This window comes from Geospiza fortis, unplaced genomic scaffold, assembly GCF_000277835.1.
Source record: "Geospiza fortis unplaced genomic scaffold, GeoFor_1.0 scaffold2, whole genome shotgun sequence".
Lineage (NCBI taxonomy): Eukaryota > Metazoa > Chordata > Aves > Passeriformes > Thraupidae > Geospiza > Geospiza fortis.
This window is the reverse complement of record NW_005054366.1, coordinates 2,522,816-2,546,595: the sequence shown is the minus strand read 5'-3', so window position 1 is coordinate 2,546,595 and position 23,780 is coordinate 2,522,816. Positions and strand designations below refer to the sequence as shown.

The 23,780-nt window shown below is 44.3% G+C and overlaps 1 protein-coding gene across 1 annotated transcript in view; it reads right to left on the bottom strand.

The window, feature by feature from the left end:
• Window positions 1-1,148: 1,148 nt before the first annotated feature.
• IQCH (IQ motif containing H) overlaps window positions 1,149-23,780 on the bottom strand; it is a 52,299-nt gene continuing 29,667 nt past the window's right edge. Inside the window, exons 15-20 of the mRNA XM_031059691.1 lie at window positions 15,825-15,945; window positions 14,589-14,875; window positions 9,132-9,299; window positions 6,051-6,112; window positions 4,184-4,292; window positions 1,149-2,931 (exon numbers count right to left, since the gene is read on the bottom strand). Coding sequence (XP_030915551.1) covers window positions 2,830-2,931; window positions 4,184-4,292; window positions 6,051-6,112; window positions 9,132-9,299; window positions 14,589-14,875; window positions 15,825-15,945 — 849 coding nt within the window. The 3' untranslated portion in view covers window positions 1,149-2,829. The remainder of the gene's footprint in view (window positions 2,932-4,183; window positions 4,293-6,050; window positions 6,113-9,131; window positions 9,300-14,588; window positions 14,876-15,824; window positions 15,946-23,780) is intronic.

Genomic DNA, 23,780 nt, shown 5'->3' with positions numbered 1-23,780 from the left:
AGAGGATTTGTATTGTACAATGTAACAGGGAATGCTTCAGAGCTACAGTATCCCATTGATAAATGGATTTGATAAGAGTTTTTAAGGATAGCCTTAAAAATCCAGGGATTTGTTACCTTAACCTAGAGGGAAGGTGGTGAATTTTCCTGATCTTGAGGTACTGGAGATCTTCCAGGAAAGAGGGAGGGTGAACATTTCATTTCAGAAGACATCTGGAAGTGGTTGTGTTGATAAACTGATTTCTTTTGCTCTGTGCTCAGAATTGTCATTCTAAATGTGAAATGTGGGCTAAAAGCTTTTTTTATTTCTTTTACCCAGGGCTTTAAACCCAACTACCTAAAACAGGAGACCCAGTTTCCAGTCACATCAACTCCAGGTAGCTCTTTCAGGAGAATGACCTGGTCTGTGCTACACTGAATTCTGGCTGAAACAAAATCCACCAAGTGCTGCCAGTCAAACAAACATCTCCATTTCCAGCTCTGACTCCTGGGGAGCACAAATCCTTTATTTTAATTGTCTGCATCTTCTGCAGTTGCTGCCAAACCTGCTGGCCCTCACCTGCTTCCACGAGCATTCCTCCACTCCCTGCAGCTGAGGAGCCAGCTCCAGCTTTTGCCCAAATCTGGCATTTTTGGGGGCAGTTTCTGATGAGAAGCCACACTTGGGCCACCTTTAATCTTTTGCTTCACACTTGTTCTGTTTTTCTTCCCATCCAGCTCACATTCTGAAATTCAATCTACAGTTCAACAACTCTATTACTTTTTTCATGAGTGGGAATAAATAATCCAGTAGTATGAACAGAATTATAGTCCTGACTTTTTACAATATTATAATTTCATTTTAAATCTGCAGCATTGCTAATAACACCACATTTTTGGCACCAGCAGCATGGGAGCTGAATGTGAGAGACTGCAGAGCAGTTTTCAATCCTTCCATCAGCTCAAGGCTCAGAAGTGTTAGTAGTAATTAAAAACTTTCTTTTTCCCCCCCTCAAAATACATTTCACACTTTGCACACGCTGTGAAATCTCTCTCACCACGGGAACTTTCAGGTCACTTGTTTCCTGCAAAAACAGGTACAGTTTTCTTTTGTCAGGGCAGAACAAAGGCAGAAGGAAGTGCAGGTTTCATTTCCTCCTAGGACACTGCAGTCTATCAAGTGCCAGTGAACTAATGAGCCTCTCAGACCTTATGTTGTTCTGGCTTGGATCAAGGCTTCCTTTTCCTTAACCCTTTGCAAACCAGCTCAAGTGCAGCTAAATTCCACCTTGGCAAAGTCTCTGTGGGCTCTGGGCTATCCAAACCCAACACCACACTGATGTAAAGCAACAATAAAACCAGGAATTAAAAATACTCCTGTGGATTTTTATTTGAAGCAGCAACCAGCATTTATGCAAACGTTTTCATCTGCAATGAATTAATTCTGTGATCAAAGTAGAAGAGCGAAAAACTCCACAGAAAATAATGTCTCATGCTGAGGGATCAAAGATTTGCTGTCAGAAAAACTGGGTGCTGATCTCATGCAACTGCTTGGTCTTGTTTAGTATTTGTGTTAAAACTGGTTTTGCCTGAGCTTTTTGGGAAGTAATCCCAAGGATATTTGCCATTCCTAGATAACAGTCTCCATGCAGTGAGATCTGCTCTTCCACAGTAAAATGCAGAATGTGTCGTCTGTTGGGATATCAAAGATTTGATGGATAAAGGTGATTTTACAAATATAATGTTATCCTTTAACAACAGTGCACAGCAGTTGTGACCAAAAGGGTCACCAGTGTCCAAAATACAGATGGACAGACCTGCAGAAGTCATGGAATTCTGGGAATCACAGTGCAAGGAGAATTCTATTGATGAATTAGTGCTATTACTGTTCTTTTTGATAATTTGAAAATGACCACGAAAGAACTGCTGCAAAAGTCTTGAGATAACAGAAAAAGCAGGATAACAATAGAGATGTCTGTGCAGAGGAATGTGGGTTGCTGGGATTACTGATGAAGTGGGGTTTAAATTAAGGCATTGATAGGCAAAAGAACCATGGAATCATTCGGGTTGGAATGCACCTTAAAAATCACCCAGATCCAACCCCCCTGCCATGGCAGGGACACCTTCCACCATCCCAGGTGCTCCCAGCCCCATCCAGCCTGGCCTTGGGCACTGCTGGGTTCCAGGGGCAGGCACAGCTGCTCTGGGCAACTGTGCCAGGGTCTCCTCACCCTGACAGGGAAGGATTTCTTCCTAATACCCCAGCTAACCCCAATCTCCTTCAGTCTGAAGCCATTCCCTGTGTCCTGGCACGCCAGGTCCTCCTGAGTGGTCTCTCTCCATCTTCCCTGTAGCCCCTGCAGGGCCACAATGAGCTCACCCAAAGCTTCTCCTGTGCAGGTGAACAACCCCAGCTGTGCCAGCCTTTCCTCCCAGCAGCGCTGCTCCATCCCTCTGCTCATCCTGGTGGCCTCTGGACTCCTTTCCTTTCAGTGCTCAGTATTTCAGCCTGTTGGAAAGGGAATTTGGGCTCCCAGGGCTCTTTTCAGTGGATCTGCTCCTCCTGCTCAGTCAGTGACAAAGGCAGCATGACCCCATTAATCAGATTTTTAACCCACATGCTGAACTCCAGGAATGACAACAGGGACATGAGGAGCATTAGGATGATCCTGTGCTTTCCAACAAGAAAGGTGGGATGTTCCCAGTGCCACAGGCAGGAACCACAGAGATTTTCTGTCTCAGTTAATGTTACTTCACACACCAGCTCAGAAGGAAAACCAAACCTGTTCTTACAGATGAGGAAGCATTTCCAGAAGCATAAGGAATGAGGCACTTGAACATTTTCTGTTAACTATTCTTTCACAGCATCTGCTTCCCAAGGTTGCTCTTCTTCCAATCTCAGTTTGTTTTCTGCTGTAACTCCTAGAATTGCTTCAATATCTCGAATTGCCATCTGTAACAGATTCCAGGAATACAAGTTATTTAATGGGCATTATAATGGAATCCAGCAGCCAGGGTGCACAGCTGGCAGTGCCTGCCTTGAAGAGGTAACAGGGTTACACAGGACAGGATGCACCAATTAAATTTAATATTACTTTGGAGACACTGAGGGGAATTATTAGTAAATATGTACAAATCCCAGGTAAATAAAAATACAATTTGTACTCCTAATTAACTAACAGGTGTTTTATTTCACATATGTTCACGCACAATGGAGAAAAGTTCTCTTTTATTTTTCCTCAGTGGTTGCTTTTCATTCCCTCATATTGAAAAATAGGGGTTTGTTGCTGTTGTTGTTGTTGTTTATTCTGTAACATGTTGAAATTTAATTATGTCTTCCCCAAAATCTGTCATTTCACACTCTACTGGAAAATCCAGTCAGGGTGGAAAGAATCTGCTATAAATTATGTGACATGACTGAAGACACAAATCTAACACAGCGTTCCCCTTCACCTTTCACAAAACACACGCAGCATCTTGGGAAGTTTTTATAAAGTTAAAGGAGCTGCAGCTCAGCAAAAGCAGCTCCCTGTGGGCAGCTGAGCAGTTCTGTGGGATCAAAAGCAGCTTTGTGAGGAGGGCTTGTCCCAGGGCACGGGGTTGGGCTGGTGATTCTTTGCTGGCTCTGGCTGCAGGGTGGGGGAACCTCCCCAGAGTGAGCCCCTGAGCTTTGTCCTCCCTCTCTGGAGCACCCAGGGATGGGCACGTTCAAACAGCACAGAAAACTGGGAGCAAAATCCACTTGGGAAAGGGATGGCAGGGTGAGGGTGGGAAGGAATGGATTAGTGGCTGCCTGCTTAGAAGAAATGAGTGTTAATAATGCAAGCAGTTATTACCAACTGAGAGATTTGTTTCTAATTTAAGATTCTTACCTTGATGGTGTCCCTTTAAAATAAAGCAGGCAATTGTGACAGAACTGTGTGAGGCAGTGCCAACAGCTCCTTTGCTCTTCCAAAGGACACTCAGGAGCATTGGATTACAAATAATTTCACGCTCAAGGATGTCTCTTTTCAAAGAAAAAGTTTCAAACTTAAATTTAACTAACGGGTTCCGTGGGAGACCCACTACACTGACCCAGACACTGTAAACCACACACAGGCAGTGATAAAAAAGGAATGGTTTAGCACTTGTTTATGATCCAGCATGAGGTATTTGCAGGCCTTGTACAGAAATTAACCAGGATCGTTAGTTAATTAACACCTCACCTTAAAATTGGTCTCGCCTTGCATATTAGGTGCTGATATTTCTTGATGGATGATGAAGAGATTGCGAGCAAAGGTCAGGAGGACCCCCTGGAGATCCTCTCCGATTGTTCTGTTAATGATATCCAAACAAATGAGTTTACCAATGATTCCCTTCACATGCTTAAAAACAATCGCCCTCTCATTTGTGCCTGCCTGGTGCTGGAATTTAATGAGGATTTTCAATCTCACAAGGTGAAAATCTTCAGGGAGATATGAAAGATGAGGCTCCATTTTAACTTGTCAACGGGAAGGATTTGTGTAATAAATAATTTTTATTAATCAACTTAGCAGAAGTAAGCGGAGAGGTTTCAGCTACTCCAAGTGAAAGGTGACTGCTGGGGAAGGACTGAGGCAGCAGAACACTTGAAACACCCACATCACTTGGGAAAAACTTGCTTTAGCCTAAAATTTGGGAAAGACATTACAGCAGGATCAACATTCCTTGGATTGCTGCAGCTTTGGAGTCTCTGGTTTCCCAGTGGTCCACACAGACCCCCCACACCTTGTGGAACAGGGAATTTCACTGAGGAATAATGTGCCTCATTCACTGGAATCAACCACAGATCTCTGATGGAATAAAATGGGTAATTCTCAGACATGTTTCAGGTATTTCAGTTATTTTATAAGCTCCAACTCCTATAATCTTGAAAATATTTCCCAGGTAAGGCTATGAAGTTGCACTGAAAATGTGATGGCAGTCAACAGGAATCCTCTTTGTTGCAAGTTGAGTTTATTTCTCTTGTCCTACTACCAAAAAAATCAGATTTTCCCTTCCTGCAGAGGCTTTTTCTACGCTGGGAGATCGTTAGCAGATCCCATTTCTGCCCTCCCTCTCCTTTTCAGTCTTTCCATGTCAGTCATGCTCTCCAGAACTCTAAACATTTTCATTGCCTCCCTCTCACAGAACAGCAGGATTTCTTCCAGCATCCCCCAGGATACACTGTTTATCTTTTTCCACAGGAAAAAGACATTGTTTAATTCACAGATCCTGCTCCCAAAACCTCCTTGTTCCTCATATTCATTACTGCTCTCTAAATGTAATTTCTTCCACCTGGTTCCAACCAAACCTAATTCTATTTCTCATGTTGTTCCTTCAATTTGTGGAGATCATTTTGAATTCCATTCCTGCCCTCCAGAACACTTGCAGGCACATCCAGCACTTGAAGAAGCTGTTTTGTTATCCGGGTCATTAATGAAATAGCTGCAGCACCAAAGGAATACAGAACAGGCTGAGAGCACAACGCTTCAGCTCCTCACTCATTACATCCTATTTGGGCAGGAAACTTGGGCAAGAACAATGTAAAAAGGCATTAAACTTCACCCTCCTTTACCTCCTGGAAGTCAGGCTTTTAATAATGTTGCCTGTAGGAGGAAGGCTGTGCTAATCCATGGCAGAGATTGCTCCTGCAGGGAATGCAGCTCTCCTGAAGCCAATTCCAGCAGCTCCTAAGCCTGCAGTGCCACCAGCCCTGGGCTCAGCACAGCCCTGGCCTTCTTTTATTGCTGAAATCCACCCTCAAACTCCCCCAAAGGCCAGTCCTGGGAGAGGTCAGGGCCCTTCTGTGGGCACGAGGTGACAGCAGCCAGGTGTTCAGGCTGTTCATTCCCTCCTTGGCCTTTGTCACTCCCTGCACACCCTGGGCGTCCCCAGCTCTTTGTCACCCTGGGTTAGGGACAGTCACACTTCCATCATTCCCAGGCTGTATCCCTGAGTGTCCCCAGCTCTTTGTCACCCTGGGTTAGGGACAGTCCCCACATCATTCCCAGGCTGTGTCCCAGGGTGTCCCCAGCTCTTTGTCACCCTGGGTTAGGGACGCTCCACACTTACATCATTCCCAGGCTGTGTCGCTTCTGGTCTTCATACAACACAAAAACTGTTCCCTGTTTTTCCTGTTAATGAAGACAAAATTGCTTTATTTATTCCTAAAATAGTGGGAATTTTAATAAATGTGTCACAGTAAGTACACACGCAAACTAAGGAGGGCTGGGTTGGAATTGTGTGCAAGGAATTCTTGCTCAGTTTAAATAGATTATTGTTTTAATTTATTGTAGAGAATACAATAAGTGCAGCAGAGTCTATTCCACAGCAAATATTTGGGTTTCAAAGCAGTAAGAGATGGTCAAAAGCATCTTAAAACTGATCTCCTTACACAGTTATTTTTATCAAGAAGCAGGTTAACCCCTAAAAGTCTTAAACACATTTAAATTGAAAGAAAATTAGGTGTATGTGGCATTTATGTATGAGGACATGGTTTAGTGGTGAACACGGGGGTGGGGGGTGATGTTGGAAGTCTTTTTCAAGCCTAACAATTCCATGATTTACGATTTACGTTGCTAGAAGTGGTTTTATCACAAAATAATTTACAAACAAAATTCTGCAGAACGAATATCACATTTGTCTCATCTTTCCTGTTCATACCTGGAGGTCAAATCCAATCCCGTGAGCTTTGCACGTGTGCAGGAGGAGGCTGTAGGAGATCCCTGAGAGGCTGGAATGCCTCAGCTGGCTGCTGGCCACGGCACACCAGGGGCTGCTGGGGGCAGGCTGCAGAGAACACCCCAGCATGGCTCATGGTCACACCAGCTCGTGTCAGAGCCCAACAGCTAAACGCTGCATTACTGACTTTTCACCCAGGATTCCTCATTTTCACACCTTTTATATCGGAACCCAACAGCTAAATGCTGAATTACTGACCGACTTCTCGCAAGGGATGGAGGGACAGGACAAGAAACGGCTTCAAACTGACTGGGTGGGGTTAGGCGGGATATTGGGAAGAAAGTGTTCCCTGGAATGGAATGGAATTCCCAGAGCAGCTGTGGCTGCCCCTGGATCCCTGGAATGCCCAAGGCCAGGTTGGACAGGGCTTGGAGCAACCTGGGACAGTGGAAGGTGTCCCTGCCATGGCAGGGGTGGGATGGGATGAGCTTAAAGTTCCCTTCCAACCCAAAAACCATCCCGGGATCCTGTGATTCCACAAATGGCTTTTTGCCAGTGAACTCAGCGTGGAGTAAGGCTCCTTTTGGAGGAATCCCTGTTCTTCACAGGCTCTGCTGGACACAGACATTTCCATAAACCCCTTTTTGACAGATCAGATCAAGAATTGCTCCATGAACCACATTTTGGTGTTTTCACAGCTTCAGTGGTCACTGAGCTCTCGATCCAACCTGGCCTCGGACATTCCAGTGATCCAGGGGCAGCCACAGCTGCTCTGGGCACCTGTGCCAGGGTCTGCCCACCCTTCCAGGGAGGAATTTATTCCCAATATTTATTCCCACCTGACCCTGCCCTCTCTCCCCCTTGGATAAAGGTTGGTGCTGCATCAAGTTTAAACTCTCACCAGTGCCAGAAGAACAGAGATGTTGCTCTGATGAGCTCTGAGCAGAACTGTTCTAAACCAGGGCTTTCCAGGTGGCACTTTTAATATCCCTGGGAGCAGGGACACTGCACATCAATGCCTGTAATTTACAGTATTTTCCCTAAAATGATATTTGTTTTGACATTGACTCATTTAAGTTGACATAGCTGAAATCCTGATCTAATACATCTCTGCCTGAAAATTAATCATGTTTATAATATTCTGAGAATTAATAACACCCATTGCTCAAGTCATTAACTTAAAAAAGAAGCTTCCAAAATCTGTTTCTCTGCAGTAGGGGACCACAAATAAATGAATGCTTGATAAAATAATCCAAGCAGCAGTTTAACAAGCGTAAACTTGAATGTGGCTGCAATAACACAGAACTATTGTTTAAGGGTTGGCATCAGGTTGATGAGGTGCTTATTTCAGCTACAAAGCATGCATACACATGCATAATGAACTGCAGGATGAATTATTAATGTGTTGCTTATTTAGCCTCATCTGTCTAGAAGATAATGTATCCTAACTATAATGAGTGATTGGTTTTGTACATAATTACAGGAGCAGCAGTATCTAGGAAATTTGTTCTTTCAAAGAAGGAGTTCTAAAAATAAAATCCTCGCACAAACTGCGGGGCTGCTCCGTTTTATCAAAATCAGCCCTACCAGCATGGAGAATATCTAATAAATTAAAAGGGACAGAATCATTATTAACATCATAATTTTACACAAAGTGTTTTACTTAATCATTCATTACAGATCATGTGCAGTAAAAACATTTGTCTCTTGGTTTGTTTCTTTTTCTCTTTTCCTGGGAGACTGCAGTCTTGTAGTTAACTCTTCAGGAGATAAAAATCTCAGAAATACAGAAAGAATTAAAAATAAAGCATATAATAACAATTTATGTTAATTCTGACAGAATTTTAATTTAAAAAAAAGTTGCTACTTGATTACTTTTCATTTCTAAAACTTGGACTACTGGGACTAATCAGATCTAATTTACTTCTTTCCAACTAAAAGTGGTTGCTTGACGAGAACAATGGATCAAGAGCTCGTTAACCTCTAAATTACAGCTCCATGACATTTTTGGAATGGTGATACATTCCCTCCTCTATGGATGGAAAAAAGGGAGCAGTGAATCTTCTGTCAAAAGATGGCAAACAGCTTTTGTTTCCTGTCCATACGTGTATGTACACAGACAGACACTTAGGCTGACTTTTCTAAAGACCCTTCTTCCCATTTTATAGAACCCCAGAATATTTGGGGGGGAAGGGACCTCAAAGCTGATCCCATTCCACTGCCTGCCATGGGCAGGGACACCTGGGACATCCCAGGGTGCTCCAAGCCCTGTCCAGCCTGGCCTTGGGCACTGCCAGGGATGGGATTGTTCCCCTTTAACTCCTACTGTGCTGTTAGCCCATGACTTCATTAACCTGGTAAAATCCAAGAGCAGCAGTTTAAAACCTGACGGGAGCAAATTCAGCTCCTCAGGAACAGAACAAGAACTGGGAGTTCCAGGAATGGCTCTATTTGGAGCACATCACTGCTTACAGGTTTTGTTCCCTTGCGCTGAACCCGTTGGCTTTGGCTCTCCTTTGCTCCCAGAGGTGCTTGCAGGATGCTGGAGCCACAATCCACATTTCCATCTGTCAGGTACACCAGGAGCTGACTCAGGGCCAGCTGGTCACTGTAGCAAAGGTCAAGGTCTGTTGCCCACACCTAATCAAAAACAAAGAGGGGCATCCAAATAAATTAAAAAGAACAACAAGAAGAGCAAAATTCAGCAATTGTGAAGGAACATCTCTGCCTGGTTTTGTCCTGTGTGTTGGCATTCTGGTGCTGGAGCAGGGCTGGCAGTGATGAAGATGTGAGGAAGGAATTGTGGGCTCTGAGGATGGGCAGGCCCTGGCACAGGTGCCCAGAGCAGCTGTGGCTGCCCCTGGATCCCTGGAGTGTCCCAGGCCAGGCTGGACACTGGGGCTGGGAGCACCTGGGACAGTGGAAGGTGTCCCTGCCATGGCAGGGGGGGCACTGGATGGGCTTTAGGGTCCCGTCCCACCCAAACCATTCTGGGATTCTGTGATTCCACAAACCACTTCCAAACAGGAACAGCCAGCACTCCTCTGTAACTTCAGAAATAATCCTTCAGGGAGGCTGAGGGAGGCACCATGGATTGCTTCTGCAAGGCTCCTCCACCCCAATAACCAGAGCTTGCTTTTCCCAGGAGTTTTGCCCACTTTAAAAATCCCTGTGCCTACCCTGCCGGTGAGAAATGTTCCCATACACCAAGAGCTGCCCTACAGAGGACCCCTTAAAACAAATCTCCCAGTGAACAACTTGCCTCAGCCCTGGAATGGTAAATGGACTCATTATAAGGATATTAAGGGGTCAGGCAGCCAAGGCCTCTTGGAAAACTGGAGTTAATTTCAGAATCATATGCACAGAGTAATGCCCTTTGGATAATGGGGAATAAATCACCCCAGTAACAGTTGTTAATGTCTAACTGCCAAGTATCTGTTGCTGTATTAAATATCCTATTTGTCAACTTAAATATTTCCTGCTGCACGGTCTAAAATGCAAATTGGATGCTAATGGCTGGCTTTACTTAGTAATAGGGGAATGTTCCCCAATTATAATACTTAATTTTCTTCAATAATTTACTGTTTATCATCACTTCTGTGAGACAGGAGGAACTTTGCTGTCCATTTCTCCTTTTCCAGTGTGTGCCAACCTTTTCAATGAGCCAAATAATAATTATAAACTATTCACATTGTGGGAGCGTTCCATTAATTTTGATAAATATTATCAACAAATCTGTGTCAATATGTCCTAGATCTTGTCTGAGCTGGGTTTTACCCTTTCAGTTAAAACTTTGCCCTCAGAAAGAAGCGACAAAGCTGCATGAGGGAACCAGGGAGTGAAAATCTCAGACATCTGAGGGCTGTTCACTGGCTCCAAGTGAAGGGTTTGCTCTTAATCCAGACCCTGATATTACACCTGACCTCAAAATCCACACCTGAAGCTTTGCTGAGCACACAAACAGAGCTGCAGGAGGCAGCTGGACTAAAGGGGCACCATAAAAAAGGGAAAGCCAAAACATCCCTGTGACTGAAGTGAGTCCCAGAGCAAAATGCAGGGAATGGGCTGAGGGTTTAACAGCAGATACAACATCAACAAACATCGAGCAGCCTGGCAAAGCTAAGCAGCCATCAGCAGTGGATGAATCCATTCCCCCCTCCCAGGGACCCACACAAACCCTACCAGGCGTGGGGCAGATCCCACCTGGTCAGTGCCTGCAATTCAAACACATTGTTTTCATTTCAGATGGAGATAAAAACCCCGTAATTACTTGTGTGATCCATTTCACACCATCTAAACAAAGCCCCAGCACGCCAGGCTGGCTCCAGTGCCCAGGAGCTCTCCTGCAGCCCCAGCTCCAGGGAATGGCTCCAGCTTGCCCAAGGAGGGGCTGGGAGAGCAGGGAAGAACACAAAAAGCTTTCAGCAGGGCAACTTTTGTGCTGGAAATGATGGCATTGCCCAAATACTGGTTTAAGTAGTTGCTGTTTGCTTCCAGAGGGGATTAAATAGTTTTTATGTGTGATTTCATCATCTCAGCCCCATCTCTGCTGCTGCCTACAAAATGAAGAGTTTGAATCTACAGGGGAGATGAAGGAAAGTGTCCATCCCCTCCCTTGCTGTAACAAAGGAGAGCTCCAAAGCCTCCTAGAGCTTCATGTCCTCCTCAGGTAAAGTCACTGAAATATTTTCATTTTTCAATATAAGCTGTGGGGAGGAGAAGGAGGAGGAGGAATAGGAGGAAGGCAAACATGGCTGGAAGCCACCTGTCCACCTCCTCTCATCCCTGAGCCTGGGGCTGAACCACCCCTGCTGGAACTCAGAGCAGCCAAATGGTCACTGCTTGGTGCCAGCTGGGATCACCCCCAAGGATTGATTTCCTGGCTCAGGGCTCTCTGAGAACACTTTGGTTGTGGCCATGTCCCCTCCTGCCCTGGATGTGTCCCAGAACATCCCTGACGTGGGGGAGAAAGGAAGAAGGATCAGATGGCACAAGATTTTCCAGCTTTATCCTAGCAGGGGATTCCCTTTTGCCATGGAAACACAAAAATGTCCTTTAAATCCCCTTTGTGCTGCTACAGAAATGGGAGAACACAAGGCCTGGACAAGGGGTCTGGCCAGATAAATCATCTCCTCCAGTAAATCAGGAGCTCCTAGAGATAACCTGTGCAAAGGTGAAGTTTAAGTAAAGAATGATACAATCCTACAGATTAACAAACATCTGTTATTGAGCCCATCTCCATTTTCTGAGCATACACAATAAGGGCAGGGATGTAATTGTACACATTTATGATTTGGGGTGTCAAATCCTGACAGGATTGCATGGAAAATTAGCAGAACACAAGGAGTTTTCACCTGAAATGTGGGGATTTTCAGAATTTGTGTTCAGAAATTAAACTGGAACAGAACAGCCTAGAACTGATATTTGATTTTCAAAGTCCAAAAGCAGTAGTTAAGATTTTAGATAGATTTAAGACTGGTTTTAGGTCAAGCTAAGCACAGAACAGATTAGGACTCTCCAGAATCCCACCAATGGAAGAGAGTTAGAAATACATCCTGCAAGACTTGCTGGCTGTTTATCCAAGGAAACATTTGCTTCCAGGGGATTCTCCTTGGGCACATGCAGCTCCAGTGAATAAAGCCACAATTATGCTGGAATTCTTTACAGCTTCCATAAAAACGCTTCAGCTTTAGGATGTAAACTTGAGAAGGGAAGGAAACATAAATTCTTAAAGAGTTACTAAATTACAGCTCGGCTCTCTCTGGTTTAGCTGTTTTATCTGCTCTGCTATCGACGGCTGCGTTATTGTGAAGAGCACCCGTGCTGGCTTTAAAGAAGTGCTTGAGTGATACTGTAAAAATGTCAATTAGTAAAATATTAATGCAGCCGGGGCGTTGCAGAGAGAGTGGCTTTCATGACTTTTCAAACCTGCAGGAGGATTGATTGGGGCGGCGCTGGCAGGCTCTCCTCCGGCTGCCATCTCGTGGCAGCTGCTGGCATGGGCTGGGGCTCGCCCAAAAACTCCAATTTTAGGGCTCTGCCACTCCTCTGTCCTGCTGGGTATAGGCCTGGGAGATGGTTGGTGGCAGCACTGTGGCTCTTGTTGGAAAACAGCACATAAAAATGTGTTATTTTTTGTCTGGAGAGAATTGTTGGAATTGTCCAACCCAGCACTTTATCCAATTTATTATTCCCTCACTTTAGGAAAGGCTGAGGCTGTGCAAAAGCCACCAGACCCATGGAAAAAGTGGCTTAGGATCCTGCTTCTCCAAATTATTGTGTAAGGAAGTCGATGTGTTTAAACATTCCCACTCAATCCAGTGGATTTATTTGGGTGCAGCTCCCAGCTGGGATCTGACAGCACTGGGCAGGATTCCACTCCCAGGGGCCAAGGCTTGCCTTGGAATGATCATTGTGGAAAATAAAGTGGGAATCAGAAGGGATTCACTCCAATTGATACACCTCCATTTCTTCCCCAAGACACTGAAGGCAGCATCTCCACCTCCCTTCCCCTCAGGATCAAGGCACAGGTGCCTGAAACTGAGATGGAAACAAATTCCTGAGGCAAACAGGGAATTGTGTGCAGTCCCAGCTTTCCCTGCCCCTTGGATTGTGTGGCAGCCAAGGCTCTGTCTTCCCATTGTGACAACACACATTGTTCCTTATCCATGCTTCTCTCCTAGTGCTCCAAAGATCAATATTTTCTGTAAAACACACTTGGAAAGAATTCCTGAGTATCCTGTAATTCCAGGAACTGCATCTGAGCCTCCCACCTACTGCATTGAAGGGGACCCTTGTGAAAGGAGTGAGCAAATGTTCCAAGGGTCTGATAGGATTTCTTGTTTGCCAGAAAAATGGTGCTTTCAGGAACACAAGCCTTTGTGTGATCTCTCTCTCACAAGACAGATGGCCTCATTAATTGCCTCCACATCCTGTTAAATTTAAAAACCTGTGCTTAAATAATGTTAAGGTTGTGGTACATGCTGATAAACATAGGAAATGTTAAGGTAAAAATCTGCTGGGAACAAGTGAAGAAAACCAAGATGGAACAGACAGGAATTCTAAGGAGCCACAATAATCACTAAATGATTTAATGTGTCCTTGTTTGTGCCAGGAAATGTCACAACCTGAATAATCCAGGAAGCAATCCTGCATTTCAGTGACCTCCTGGCTTGAGTGGAGCAATTGGCAGAACTCCCATGGATTTCCATGGGTGAGGATGTCATCCCTTCACCTTTTTAAAGAACTTCCCATGGAACTTGTCCAGTATGGCTCACCCAGAGTTCTGATTACAGTGCCTTGTACATCCATTTTGGGAGTCAAATGTAGCTGGGATCTGAATTCCAGAGCTCACAAACTACTGTGAGGGCCAGGCCCTGGCACAGGTGCCCAGAGAAGCTGTGGCTGCCCCTGGACCCCTGCAAGTGTCCAAGGCCAGGCTGGAGGGAGTTTGGAGAAACCTGGGATAGTGAAAGGTGTGAAAATGAGGGGTTGGAATGAGATTATTTTCAAGGTTCCTTCCTACCCAAACCATTCCATTATTATTCTGATTTTCTGGTTCACCACAGCCACCCCGATAGTGCTGTCAGTTCCCAAAACCTCAAAGTTACCCAGTTCCTCACAGCCTTAAAATCCAGGGATGTTCCCTTGTACAGTCAAACACATCCTAAACACTGAGGTGAGGTCCTCAGTGGAAATTCCAGAAGAAAACAATGTCAGGAGAGTGAAAAACAAGGAGATGCCTCAGTGCATCTCTGGTCTACATCCGGTGGTGTGTACATTTGGTGCTGTTAGAATACCCCTGTGCTTCTCTAAGCTCACACGCCCCAGGGCAAAGCTTTCTCCTGATATTTTTTGGAGTTCCATGGTAAAGGTGGAATTTCTCAGTCTCAGGGAGACAGGGTGAGGTCCCAAACCTGCCCCACTCACCTGCTGCTCCCCAGTTTGGGGATGGGTGAAAGCCGCGAAGTCCACGGAGAAGTAGCCGAGCACTCCTTTGGACTTACAGGCCTCCCCAATTTTCAGGCAGAGAGCTTGGAGAACCTCGGGATCCACGGAACGCTGTGGGATGGTGGTGCCAGAAGATCTGAGGGGCCCCTCAGCGTGGAGCTGCTCCCCAGACGCCAGCAGCGTCAGCTCCCCCGTGGGCTCTATCAGCAGATCCACCGTCAGGTTGGTGACGCTGCCCGAGCAGGGGAAGGCTTCGATCACCCCGCCTGGAATGGGACAGGAATTCCCTTGGGATCAAATCCACCAGTGCTGCCCTTCAGAGTGCACAGGATGGAGCCAGCAGCTCCAGGAAAAGCAGCAAATCACTCAGTGCAAGGGGAGCAGCAGAGCCAGAATCGTGCATCTCTTGGAGGAGGAAGGAGTTTAATTAGTGACTTTCATTCCCACTTCCAAAGGGGATCAATCCCACACTGACTGGAAAACAATCCCTGGGGTAGCAGGAGAGAATCCAGCTCAGCACCAGCCCAGAACAGCTGGGAAAAGCAATGTTGGGATCTGGGGGATGGCAGCTCCTGCTGGGAGCTCATCTTGGAGACTCCCATCCATGTAATGGTCTTAGATAAGAGTCTGCCTGTGGCATTCACCCACAAGAGGAATTTGGCATGGAAATAACAATTTCCAGCTTGGTTTTCCATAGGAAAATCACCAAGGTAACTGCCTGGCACTCTGGATTTGCCTTTTCCTTGCAGATAATGCCATAACCCAATCTGTTGGGATAAACAGCTATGTAATAAAATTGGTACTAGATGTGTTAAGTGGCATTATTTAAAAAGAAAAATACCTTCAAGGCTTTGATTCATCCTTGTCTCTTCCATAAAGAAATCTATATATTAAATATTCTCACATTTACCTCATGTGCTGGAATTCCCTAAAACCTTTCCCCAAATGTGACAGCCTTTGGTGCAGCACCCAAGGATTAAGGAGTTGTGCTTATGGTTTCAGAATCCAGGATAAATATGGACTAAAAGCTTGGATAGGACAAATGAATGATAGAACAGTGGCCTATAATTCATTGGTAAATGAACATTTGAAGCATAATGGAGAAATAAAAGGAGATAAATATTTAAATGGGCCCAAGACTAACAAGAATATGGCAGACAATATGGCATAATTACTCCTTCTAACACTTCCCAGCGACTTTGCAGTCTTATTTACCTTGAGTAAGAAATGTTTGGAGGAATTTTTCCCATGTAGGGAATCGTTTCTCATTGACTGGCTGTACGTGCTGTGCTAAAAGGCCCGGCAGCTCCTGGGAGATCTTCACCAAAGCTAGCTCCTGCAGAAACAAATTAAATAGAACCACAAGCAATTTTACTACAGAAATGAAAACTGCTTGTGGGGTGATTAAAAACCAGGCCTCCAACAGGCAAAAAAAAAAAATGTGGTTACTGTTTACCCACAGTCAGGAAGCCTTTTTTAATTTTTCTACTTGCTCCTCTTCCCTCCTCCTGCAAACTGTCCTTCTCTGAAAGCCAATCCCCCCCTCAGCACAGCATCTCTTGCATTATAATTTATATCAATAATTGGATCTGGCATCTGAAAATGCCAAGTACTTGGTAACTGCTTTGGGATCAATAGCAGCAGTCAATAACTTGTACATTGCTTGTATTTTGAAGCAGCATATTGAAATAGTCACATATGCCAGCAATAGTTTTGCTGGTTCTATGTTTAAGCTCTTCTATCAACCCAAATGCTCTTTAGATACGAAAAAAAATAGAAATAATCAAGCAAAAGCATTTCTAAAGCAGGAGATATCCTTTTAAATCTGTAAAATATCTGTAACAAATTCCCAAGTGCCTGTGTCTTTGGTGGAATTTGATTAGTCACTCCACAGCTAAAGCAGCTTTTTTCCTAGTTTTAAATTCTTTATTATCACACACACAGCCCAGCCCCATTAAATACAGCAAGTAACTGCTCTGCTTTTACTGCTCCCCAAAGTCCCAGAAGAACAGGAGCATATAAAGTGCAAGGACCCTGACTGGATTGCTTCAGGCTCCTTTCCTTGCTGCTTCATGAGCCTCCCCCTGCTCCCCTGGGGCTCCTTCCTCTGTTTTCCATCCCCTCTGCTCAGCCCCCCGTGCTGCAGCAATGACCAGCCCTGCCAATGTCCTCAGCCACCATCACCTCATCCCAGGCTCTGGAGGAACATGAGGAAACCTTATGGCTGACAGCTAAGAATAGCAAATAAAAAATTGAAGCTGTTTTTCCAGAGCAGTGAGTTTGTAGAGACGGGCTTTGTCATGGAGCACATGATGGAAAGTAACCAAAAATGCAAATTCCAAATGACTTCACTGGGATTTGCCTACCAGCACGAGGAGGATGGAGCAATGATTGGAATCACTGGATGGTTTGGGGGGAAGGGAACTGAAATCCCATGCAGTGCCATGGCAGGGACACCTTCCCCTGTCCCAGACTGCTCCAAACCCATCCAACCTTGGACATTCCCAGGGATCCAGGGGCAGCCACAGCTCCTCTGGACAACTGGGGAATCTGGGTTGGACCCTGCCTGCAGGAGAGCTGGATAAACTCTGCTCCTGGCTGCAGCCACCCTGAGACTGCAGGAAAGGGATTTTCCACCTGGGCCTCAGCTGCCCAGCCATGGAAGGGGGACAACTCAGGGAAAAATACCTTAAAAATATGGAGGTGCTCAGATGGTGATGCTGATATGGAATATGTGGGATCCTGTCGTATAATAAGGAGAAAAAGATGGCCCTGACTTAAAAAATATCACAAAAAAGAGGTTAAAAATTAATTTAGTTGGTAGATCAATATACTGAGCAGCACAACCTCATGGCAAAAACAAAGGAGCATATGAAACATGATATTCAAGCTCAGAATTTACCCAAAAAACAAATGAATACATAAAATATGAGATCCAAGCTCAGAGTTTACCCCAAAACAAAGGAGCACATGAAACATGAGATCCAAGCTCAGAATTTACCCAAAAAACAAAGGAATACATAAAACATGAGATCTAAACTCAGAATTTACCCAACTTCTGGTCATTACCCTGCTCATTTCCTGAGGATCTGAAGGAGGAATTTTGGGTTTGGATGGCTGAGCCGACTGAAACAGCAGAGCAGTGAGCAAATACCCATTGGCCTTGTGTGGGTTTGTGTTTGTGCTGAATTATTGCTGAGCCAACAAGGCACAGGCTGAGGTGGCTCATGAAAATCCTCTCATCTTTGGAGGGAGGATGTGAGCCATGATGGATGGCCTGGAATTGCTGCCCCACAAATCAGCTCCCAGCTGGCAGTGCACCCAGCAGCACCTCTGTCATTCCCACCTCATCCCTGAGACCTGCTGACTTGGGGCATGGAGCAATTTAAACAGAAATATAAAAACAAACAAAGCAAGAGGTGTGCTGTGGCTGCCTGAAAGATTTTGATAAATCACAGAGGGGGAAAAAACACCCCAGAAATCTCTGCTGGATGCGGAGGAATTTGGGAGTGCTGTGCCCAAGTTTGTGTAAGGAACAATTAAAGTGGGACACAGATTTCCAGTGCCACAGTTCTGAGCTGTCTCTCCTTTCACACAGAGCTGGAGGGTCACACGTGGCTGTGGAAGAAACCTCCCTAACCTGGCTGCAAAATCAGGCACAACTCCCAAGGAAATTTTCTCTGCCTTTTGAAAGTTCTTCTTGCACATCTAAGGATGGTGCTTTAGGATAATAAATCATGGAATCCTGGAGTGGTTTGGGTTGGGAGGGAATTTAAATCCCGTCCCATCCCTGCCACTATCCCAGGTTCCAACCTGGCCTTGGACACCTCCAGGGCTCCAGGGGCAGCCACAGCTCTGGGGAGTGTGAAGGATGTGAGCACCAAACCTGACAGAAACAAAGCAGGATTTGAAACAAATCATCCATTCAAGAAAATCTGCCAAGCCTCCCCTGAGCCCCAAGCCCAGGTGGCAGTGCTCTGAACAAAGCCTGGGCACCCAGGGCACTCACAGAAGGGACTCACCCTTTAAGGATCAGCTCCTGGAATCCTGGTTGGAAGGTTTTTTTGCAACTGTAAGCTCTAAAAAGGCAATAATCCTGATTATAGGGAGTTTTAGTAGGCAAATTCAAGCCCACGTCCAACATTCACTCATGAAGTCAAACCTTTTAAAAGGATCAGTGCTCAGCTGGCTAATTTCATTTAAATTGGACAGTATCTCCAGCAGAGCCTACCAATGTTTTCTCTCTTGATGTGGCCCCAAACAATCCAGGACCACAGGCTCAACAGAAACAGGGAGCATTTGTTCAAACCTTGCAGCTGATGTTTCTTAGTAGCAGTAAAAATGAGCAGCCCAAATACTGTTTACATCATGTAGAAATCTTTACATCTCTCCAAATTGGTTTAGCATCTTTTTATAACAATGAAGAAGCACAAAAAAAAAAAATTACAGTTTTTCCCCACTAAATGAGAAATAATTTCTCACCCTTCTACAAGATGAATTTCGAAAGGTTTTCTTTGGCAGTTGCAACACAAAATTAGGACCAAGTGTGGCAGATGTTGAAGGCAGTGGTAGGAAATCTGCTGGAGACAGAAAGAAAAAGAAAGAAAAGCTGAAAAGCTGATTGAGGAGAGAAATAAATAAATAGGAAGAAGAAATAGAAACAGGAAGAAAGATCTGGGGAAAGCAAGAGGCTGCAGAGCAGGATGCATAAGATGCAGGGCTTTTTAGCTAAAAACCAGATGGAAAGGAAATTATTTAGACCTTGCAAGCAAACAGAGTGAAGAAAGGAAGTCCAAATTCCTTTAAAGGAAAGCTGAGTGGGTCAGAGAGGAATAAAATCAGCAGAGAGCTCCTGAGCAATACAAAGTGCCATGATTGTGCTGCAGTCAGTGGAGCTGTGGCAATTTATGCCACTTGGATGGCACAATGACAATTCCTGCCATTTATAAGCACATCCTTTCTCTTGTGAGCAGTGGAGCTGGGATAAGTTACTCCAGCCTGGGTGGGAACTGGTGCAGCCCAGCTCGTTGTGATGTTCTCAGTGACACCAGCATCCATGGAGGAAGCCAGTGCCTGCTGCCCAAATGTCCAAATAACTGCCATTATTTCCTGTTTAGCAAATTAAACTGATTGGACACTTTTTTCCTAATTCATACAGGTCCACCCTGGCCAGAAGCACAAAGTACCACAGTGAACAGAATAAATGGAGAGATCTCTGAAACAGGGAATGTCTTTAGAAGCAGCACACTGAACACCCTCTATCTACTTAAAGCGCGCAACCTGATTTAAAGCCCGGGCTTTTCAGTGTTAACTGCAAATTTTAAAATTAAAAAAGTGCCAATTTTGCCTTCCCCAGAGCTGGGAAAGCATGTTCTGAGCTCGGGTCCCATCATGGAAAACAGCCGTCATTACCGCCTCACACAAATGCTTTTCCTATGTAAAATTGCTTTGTAAAATATTTGCTCCATCTGCTGAAAGGAGCAAAGACAATTTTCCCTGATAGCTAATGGCCCATTTCAGCTGCCTGCCATGGAGGGGGTGCGGAACACAGAGCCCACGATCCTGCACTTGCCTGGGCTCATCCTCGCTGCCCGCCGCACGCCGGGCCGGCGCTGCCCCCACTAGAGGGGGTTTTGTGGGGCCGAGGCACATCTGCCACGCTTCAATAAACCCCACAGACAGGACAGCCCCTTCCAGGCTCCCAGAACAAGGAGCTGAGCTCCTTTTCAAATCCCCAGCCCTTCAAGTGCTGCCTCCTTTTCTCACACCACATGGGGCCGCGGCTCTGCGGCCGCTCCGCACGCTGAGGGTTTGGGCACAGAAAGATCAAGCGCTTCTTTTCATTCTAAATTCAACCACAGACACACAAAAACCCCACAAAACCCCCTCTGCCCTGCTCCAAACCCCCTCCCAAGTGCTCCTTTCTTTGTGCACTTTCCTATTTAGCATCCATTGAAAAGCACATGTTTACATTGTGCCCTGAACTACTTCAACATCTGCTAACAGACCAATAAAAAATAAATAAACCAGGATTGTTTAGGAAGAGAGATCCTTCCTATTTCCTGCAAACACTCCGAAAGTGGCAGCAGCAATTTGCTGCCAGATCCCTGCTCGGAAAACAATCTATGCAGGGAAATCAAAGATCAAATCTGTGCCGCCAAAAATCAGCCAGGAAAAGGATCTTCAAAGTGCTGTGAACTCCTCAAATAATTCTGCTTGTTTATCCACTGAATGTTAATTTAAGATTAGGATAATTTTATTAGTTAGTTCGCTTTCTAATCTAAATAAATATTCCAAATTTTGTATTTTGCAAGGTGCATCCTGCATGTTCAAGGTTCCCCACATCTTCCTTCAGAGCAAAGAAAACATAATTGTCATGATCTTCAAAAATCTCTCTTCAAAACCATAATAATGTATTTATTTTAAAGGCAGCATTTGTAAGTTCAGGACATTGGGATGTTAATTCTCACATAAAATGAGATCAGGAATGTTTGAAGGCATTTTCCTGTATTTTAGTGAGATTTCTGCAAGTGCACAAACAATTCTGATGCTCTCAGATGAAAATTATTTTCTCAATTAATTGACTCTGCTCTTTTTCCATCTCTATAAATTTACTACACTTCTGTGACTTGCTCTCCTTTCTGGTTTGAATCTCTAAACAAAATATCCTAATGAATTCCAAAAATGTGGTTTCAGAAAGAAAAAAAATCCTTATATGGAAAATCCACAGTCACTTCCCAGGAATTTTATGGAAATTGCTGTAATGCTACAGGAATTGTCAGACAAAACCTGCACTGTTTTTCACAAACAACACACACTTAAACTCCCTTTATTCCCAGAGTTGCCTATGCGTTACTTTTTGGATTTTAGCAAAACAAACATTTTTAAAATAATCCAAGCAGGCATTTTATTGGCTGCACCAACATTAAGGCATTTCAGATTTCTTTAGTGCTCCTGCTTTATCCTCTCCTTCCCCACTGTTATTGCTACAAACTGGCACTTAAATTCAATTGATTCAAAATATTCTGGATCCATATGGCCTCAAACCCTGGAGCTGAAGTTCTGATATTGCCTCACTGCTGTTTTCTAGCATTTGCCTCTCCTCCAGTCCCCAGATGGTGGAAGTAACATTTAAACCTCCTTTTCCTCTGCCTTGTACAATAGACCTTGGCACCATTTCAACTGTTTACTCCGGTAATTAACAGCACTGATACCACAACAATTACAACTCCTACAATCTTAGCACAATAATGCTATGAATTAGTGAGAGCTAATGGCTGGAAGGTATAGTGGTTCCAGACTGAGATCTGTGCATTTCTCGAATAAAATAAAAGGTAGGAACAGCACGCTGGCGGTAGACAATGATTACCTAGTAATTAGTTTACACAAAGCTTCCTATTTAATGGCAAAACGCTGTAATTAACGCGTGACAGAAAATCAAAGGGTACTTTGTAAGCATATGAAAAATTAACACTGCAGGCCTATAGCTTTATGTACTGATTAGGAGCATATTAAATCAATAGGACACACAGCCCAACAGCTTGCAGAGCCCCTGCTTGTGGTTCAGGGATGATATTCTGGGTTTCACCAAGCCCAGGGACGCAATTCTGCTTTATTTCACCTCAGATTTGCTCATCACATGCAGATAATCTTAATAAACTGAGGATTGTCTGCAGGTGCAATGAATATTTCAATTATTTGGAATAATTGCTCTGCTCACACTAAGAAACCTCCAGCACTGCTCCCTTCCATCATTGATCTCTTCCTGAAGTCTTTGGGCTCCTTTTCTTTCCCTGTTAAACATGATATCAGTTAGATGAAATGCTAAAATGCTGGAACTGCATTTTCTGGGGATCTGTCAGAGTTTCTGGCCCTCTTCAGGCTGGAAGAATAGCACACCTGCAATTGCACGTGCACAGCTGGCTCCTTCCTTAAGACCCCCCTCCGCGGGCTCTAGGTGTTACACTAAGATCAATCAACAAAAACTCAGGAAAAAAGCAGTGTTAGGAAGCTCTGCTGTGTTCAAAGGGGGTCAGAAAGGGGTGTGCTGGCAGTGGCAGGTTTCTGAAATTGCATTTTTGATGGATTGGTTTTATCCTGGTTTGTTTGCACACACATCCTCCTCCGAGTTCCTGAACTCAGTAAAGAAATAAGATGTGGAAATCTCAGTACATGGAATTCATCCAAGCAGGACACAATCTGCTCCCCACTATTCCTGATTTTTAGCTTGTCCCAAAATTCATCTATTACTTACTGCAGGACTTTTAAAAGCTGACCAAAAAATGGTTCGTTTAAAGGAACATCCTGCATTTTGCATTCCCATTTCCCAACGACAATCATTGCAAAATCCTGCAAGCAGCATCCAAATCTTGTTTTAGGTGATTCAGACCAAAAATTGTCCAGATTTGTTACCTTTTGAAAAGGTTCTGATTTCCTCATTGTAATAAATTAACTGAATTATAGCCTGTAAGGAAAAGAAACAGAGACAAAGTCCTCTAACTCAACTGGAGGAGTAAAACTCAAACATTTTTCTAGCAGGGGCTGCCCAAGTGCATTAAATCCTTTTTTTCCCATATGACAGATATTTGATGGAGAGTTTTGAAATGGTTGTGTAGCTATCACCAGTTTTAAGGGCTTATTCAGAGAGTATTTCTTGCTTGTTTTTCTATGTCTTGTTCTATCCCTGGATTCTCAGCTCTTCTTTATCCCTTTCTTTTGTCTCCAGCCTGATCTTTGTTATTTTCAGACTTGCTGCTAGATAAACTCACATCATGTTGTTGGTCCTGGTGGTTAATTAAGTCACAGGGTAATAAAAGATAATTCTAAAATTAATTTCAGTAGTAATTTAATCTAGTGATTTACTACAATTCCACAGTTAGACAAGAGGATGGGATCCTGCAGTCCTATGTTATTTATATAAAGGGAGTTGTTCAAAGAAGAAAAAAGGCAATGCCAACAGGAAGGTGATGTTCTCTTTGCCCTAAAAGGGAAGAGTTTTGGGAGTTTGGGTCCTAAGAAAAAGGAAAATATGAAGACAGAGTGAGCGTTTCCATTGTTGGATACTCTCCCAGCCTCCAAGAAGTCTGAATCCCTCTAAGCCAGAGATTGTGTCAGCAATAATGAGAATTTTCCATGAATTTAGAGTCTCCCAGCAAGGGTCCATAACAGTTT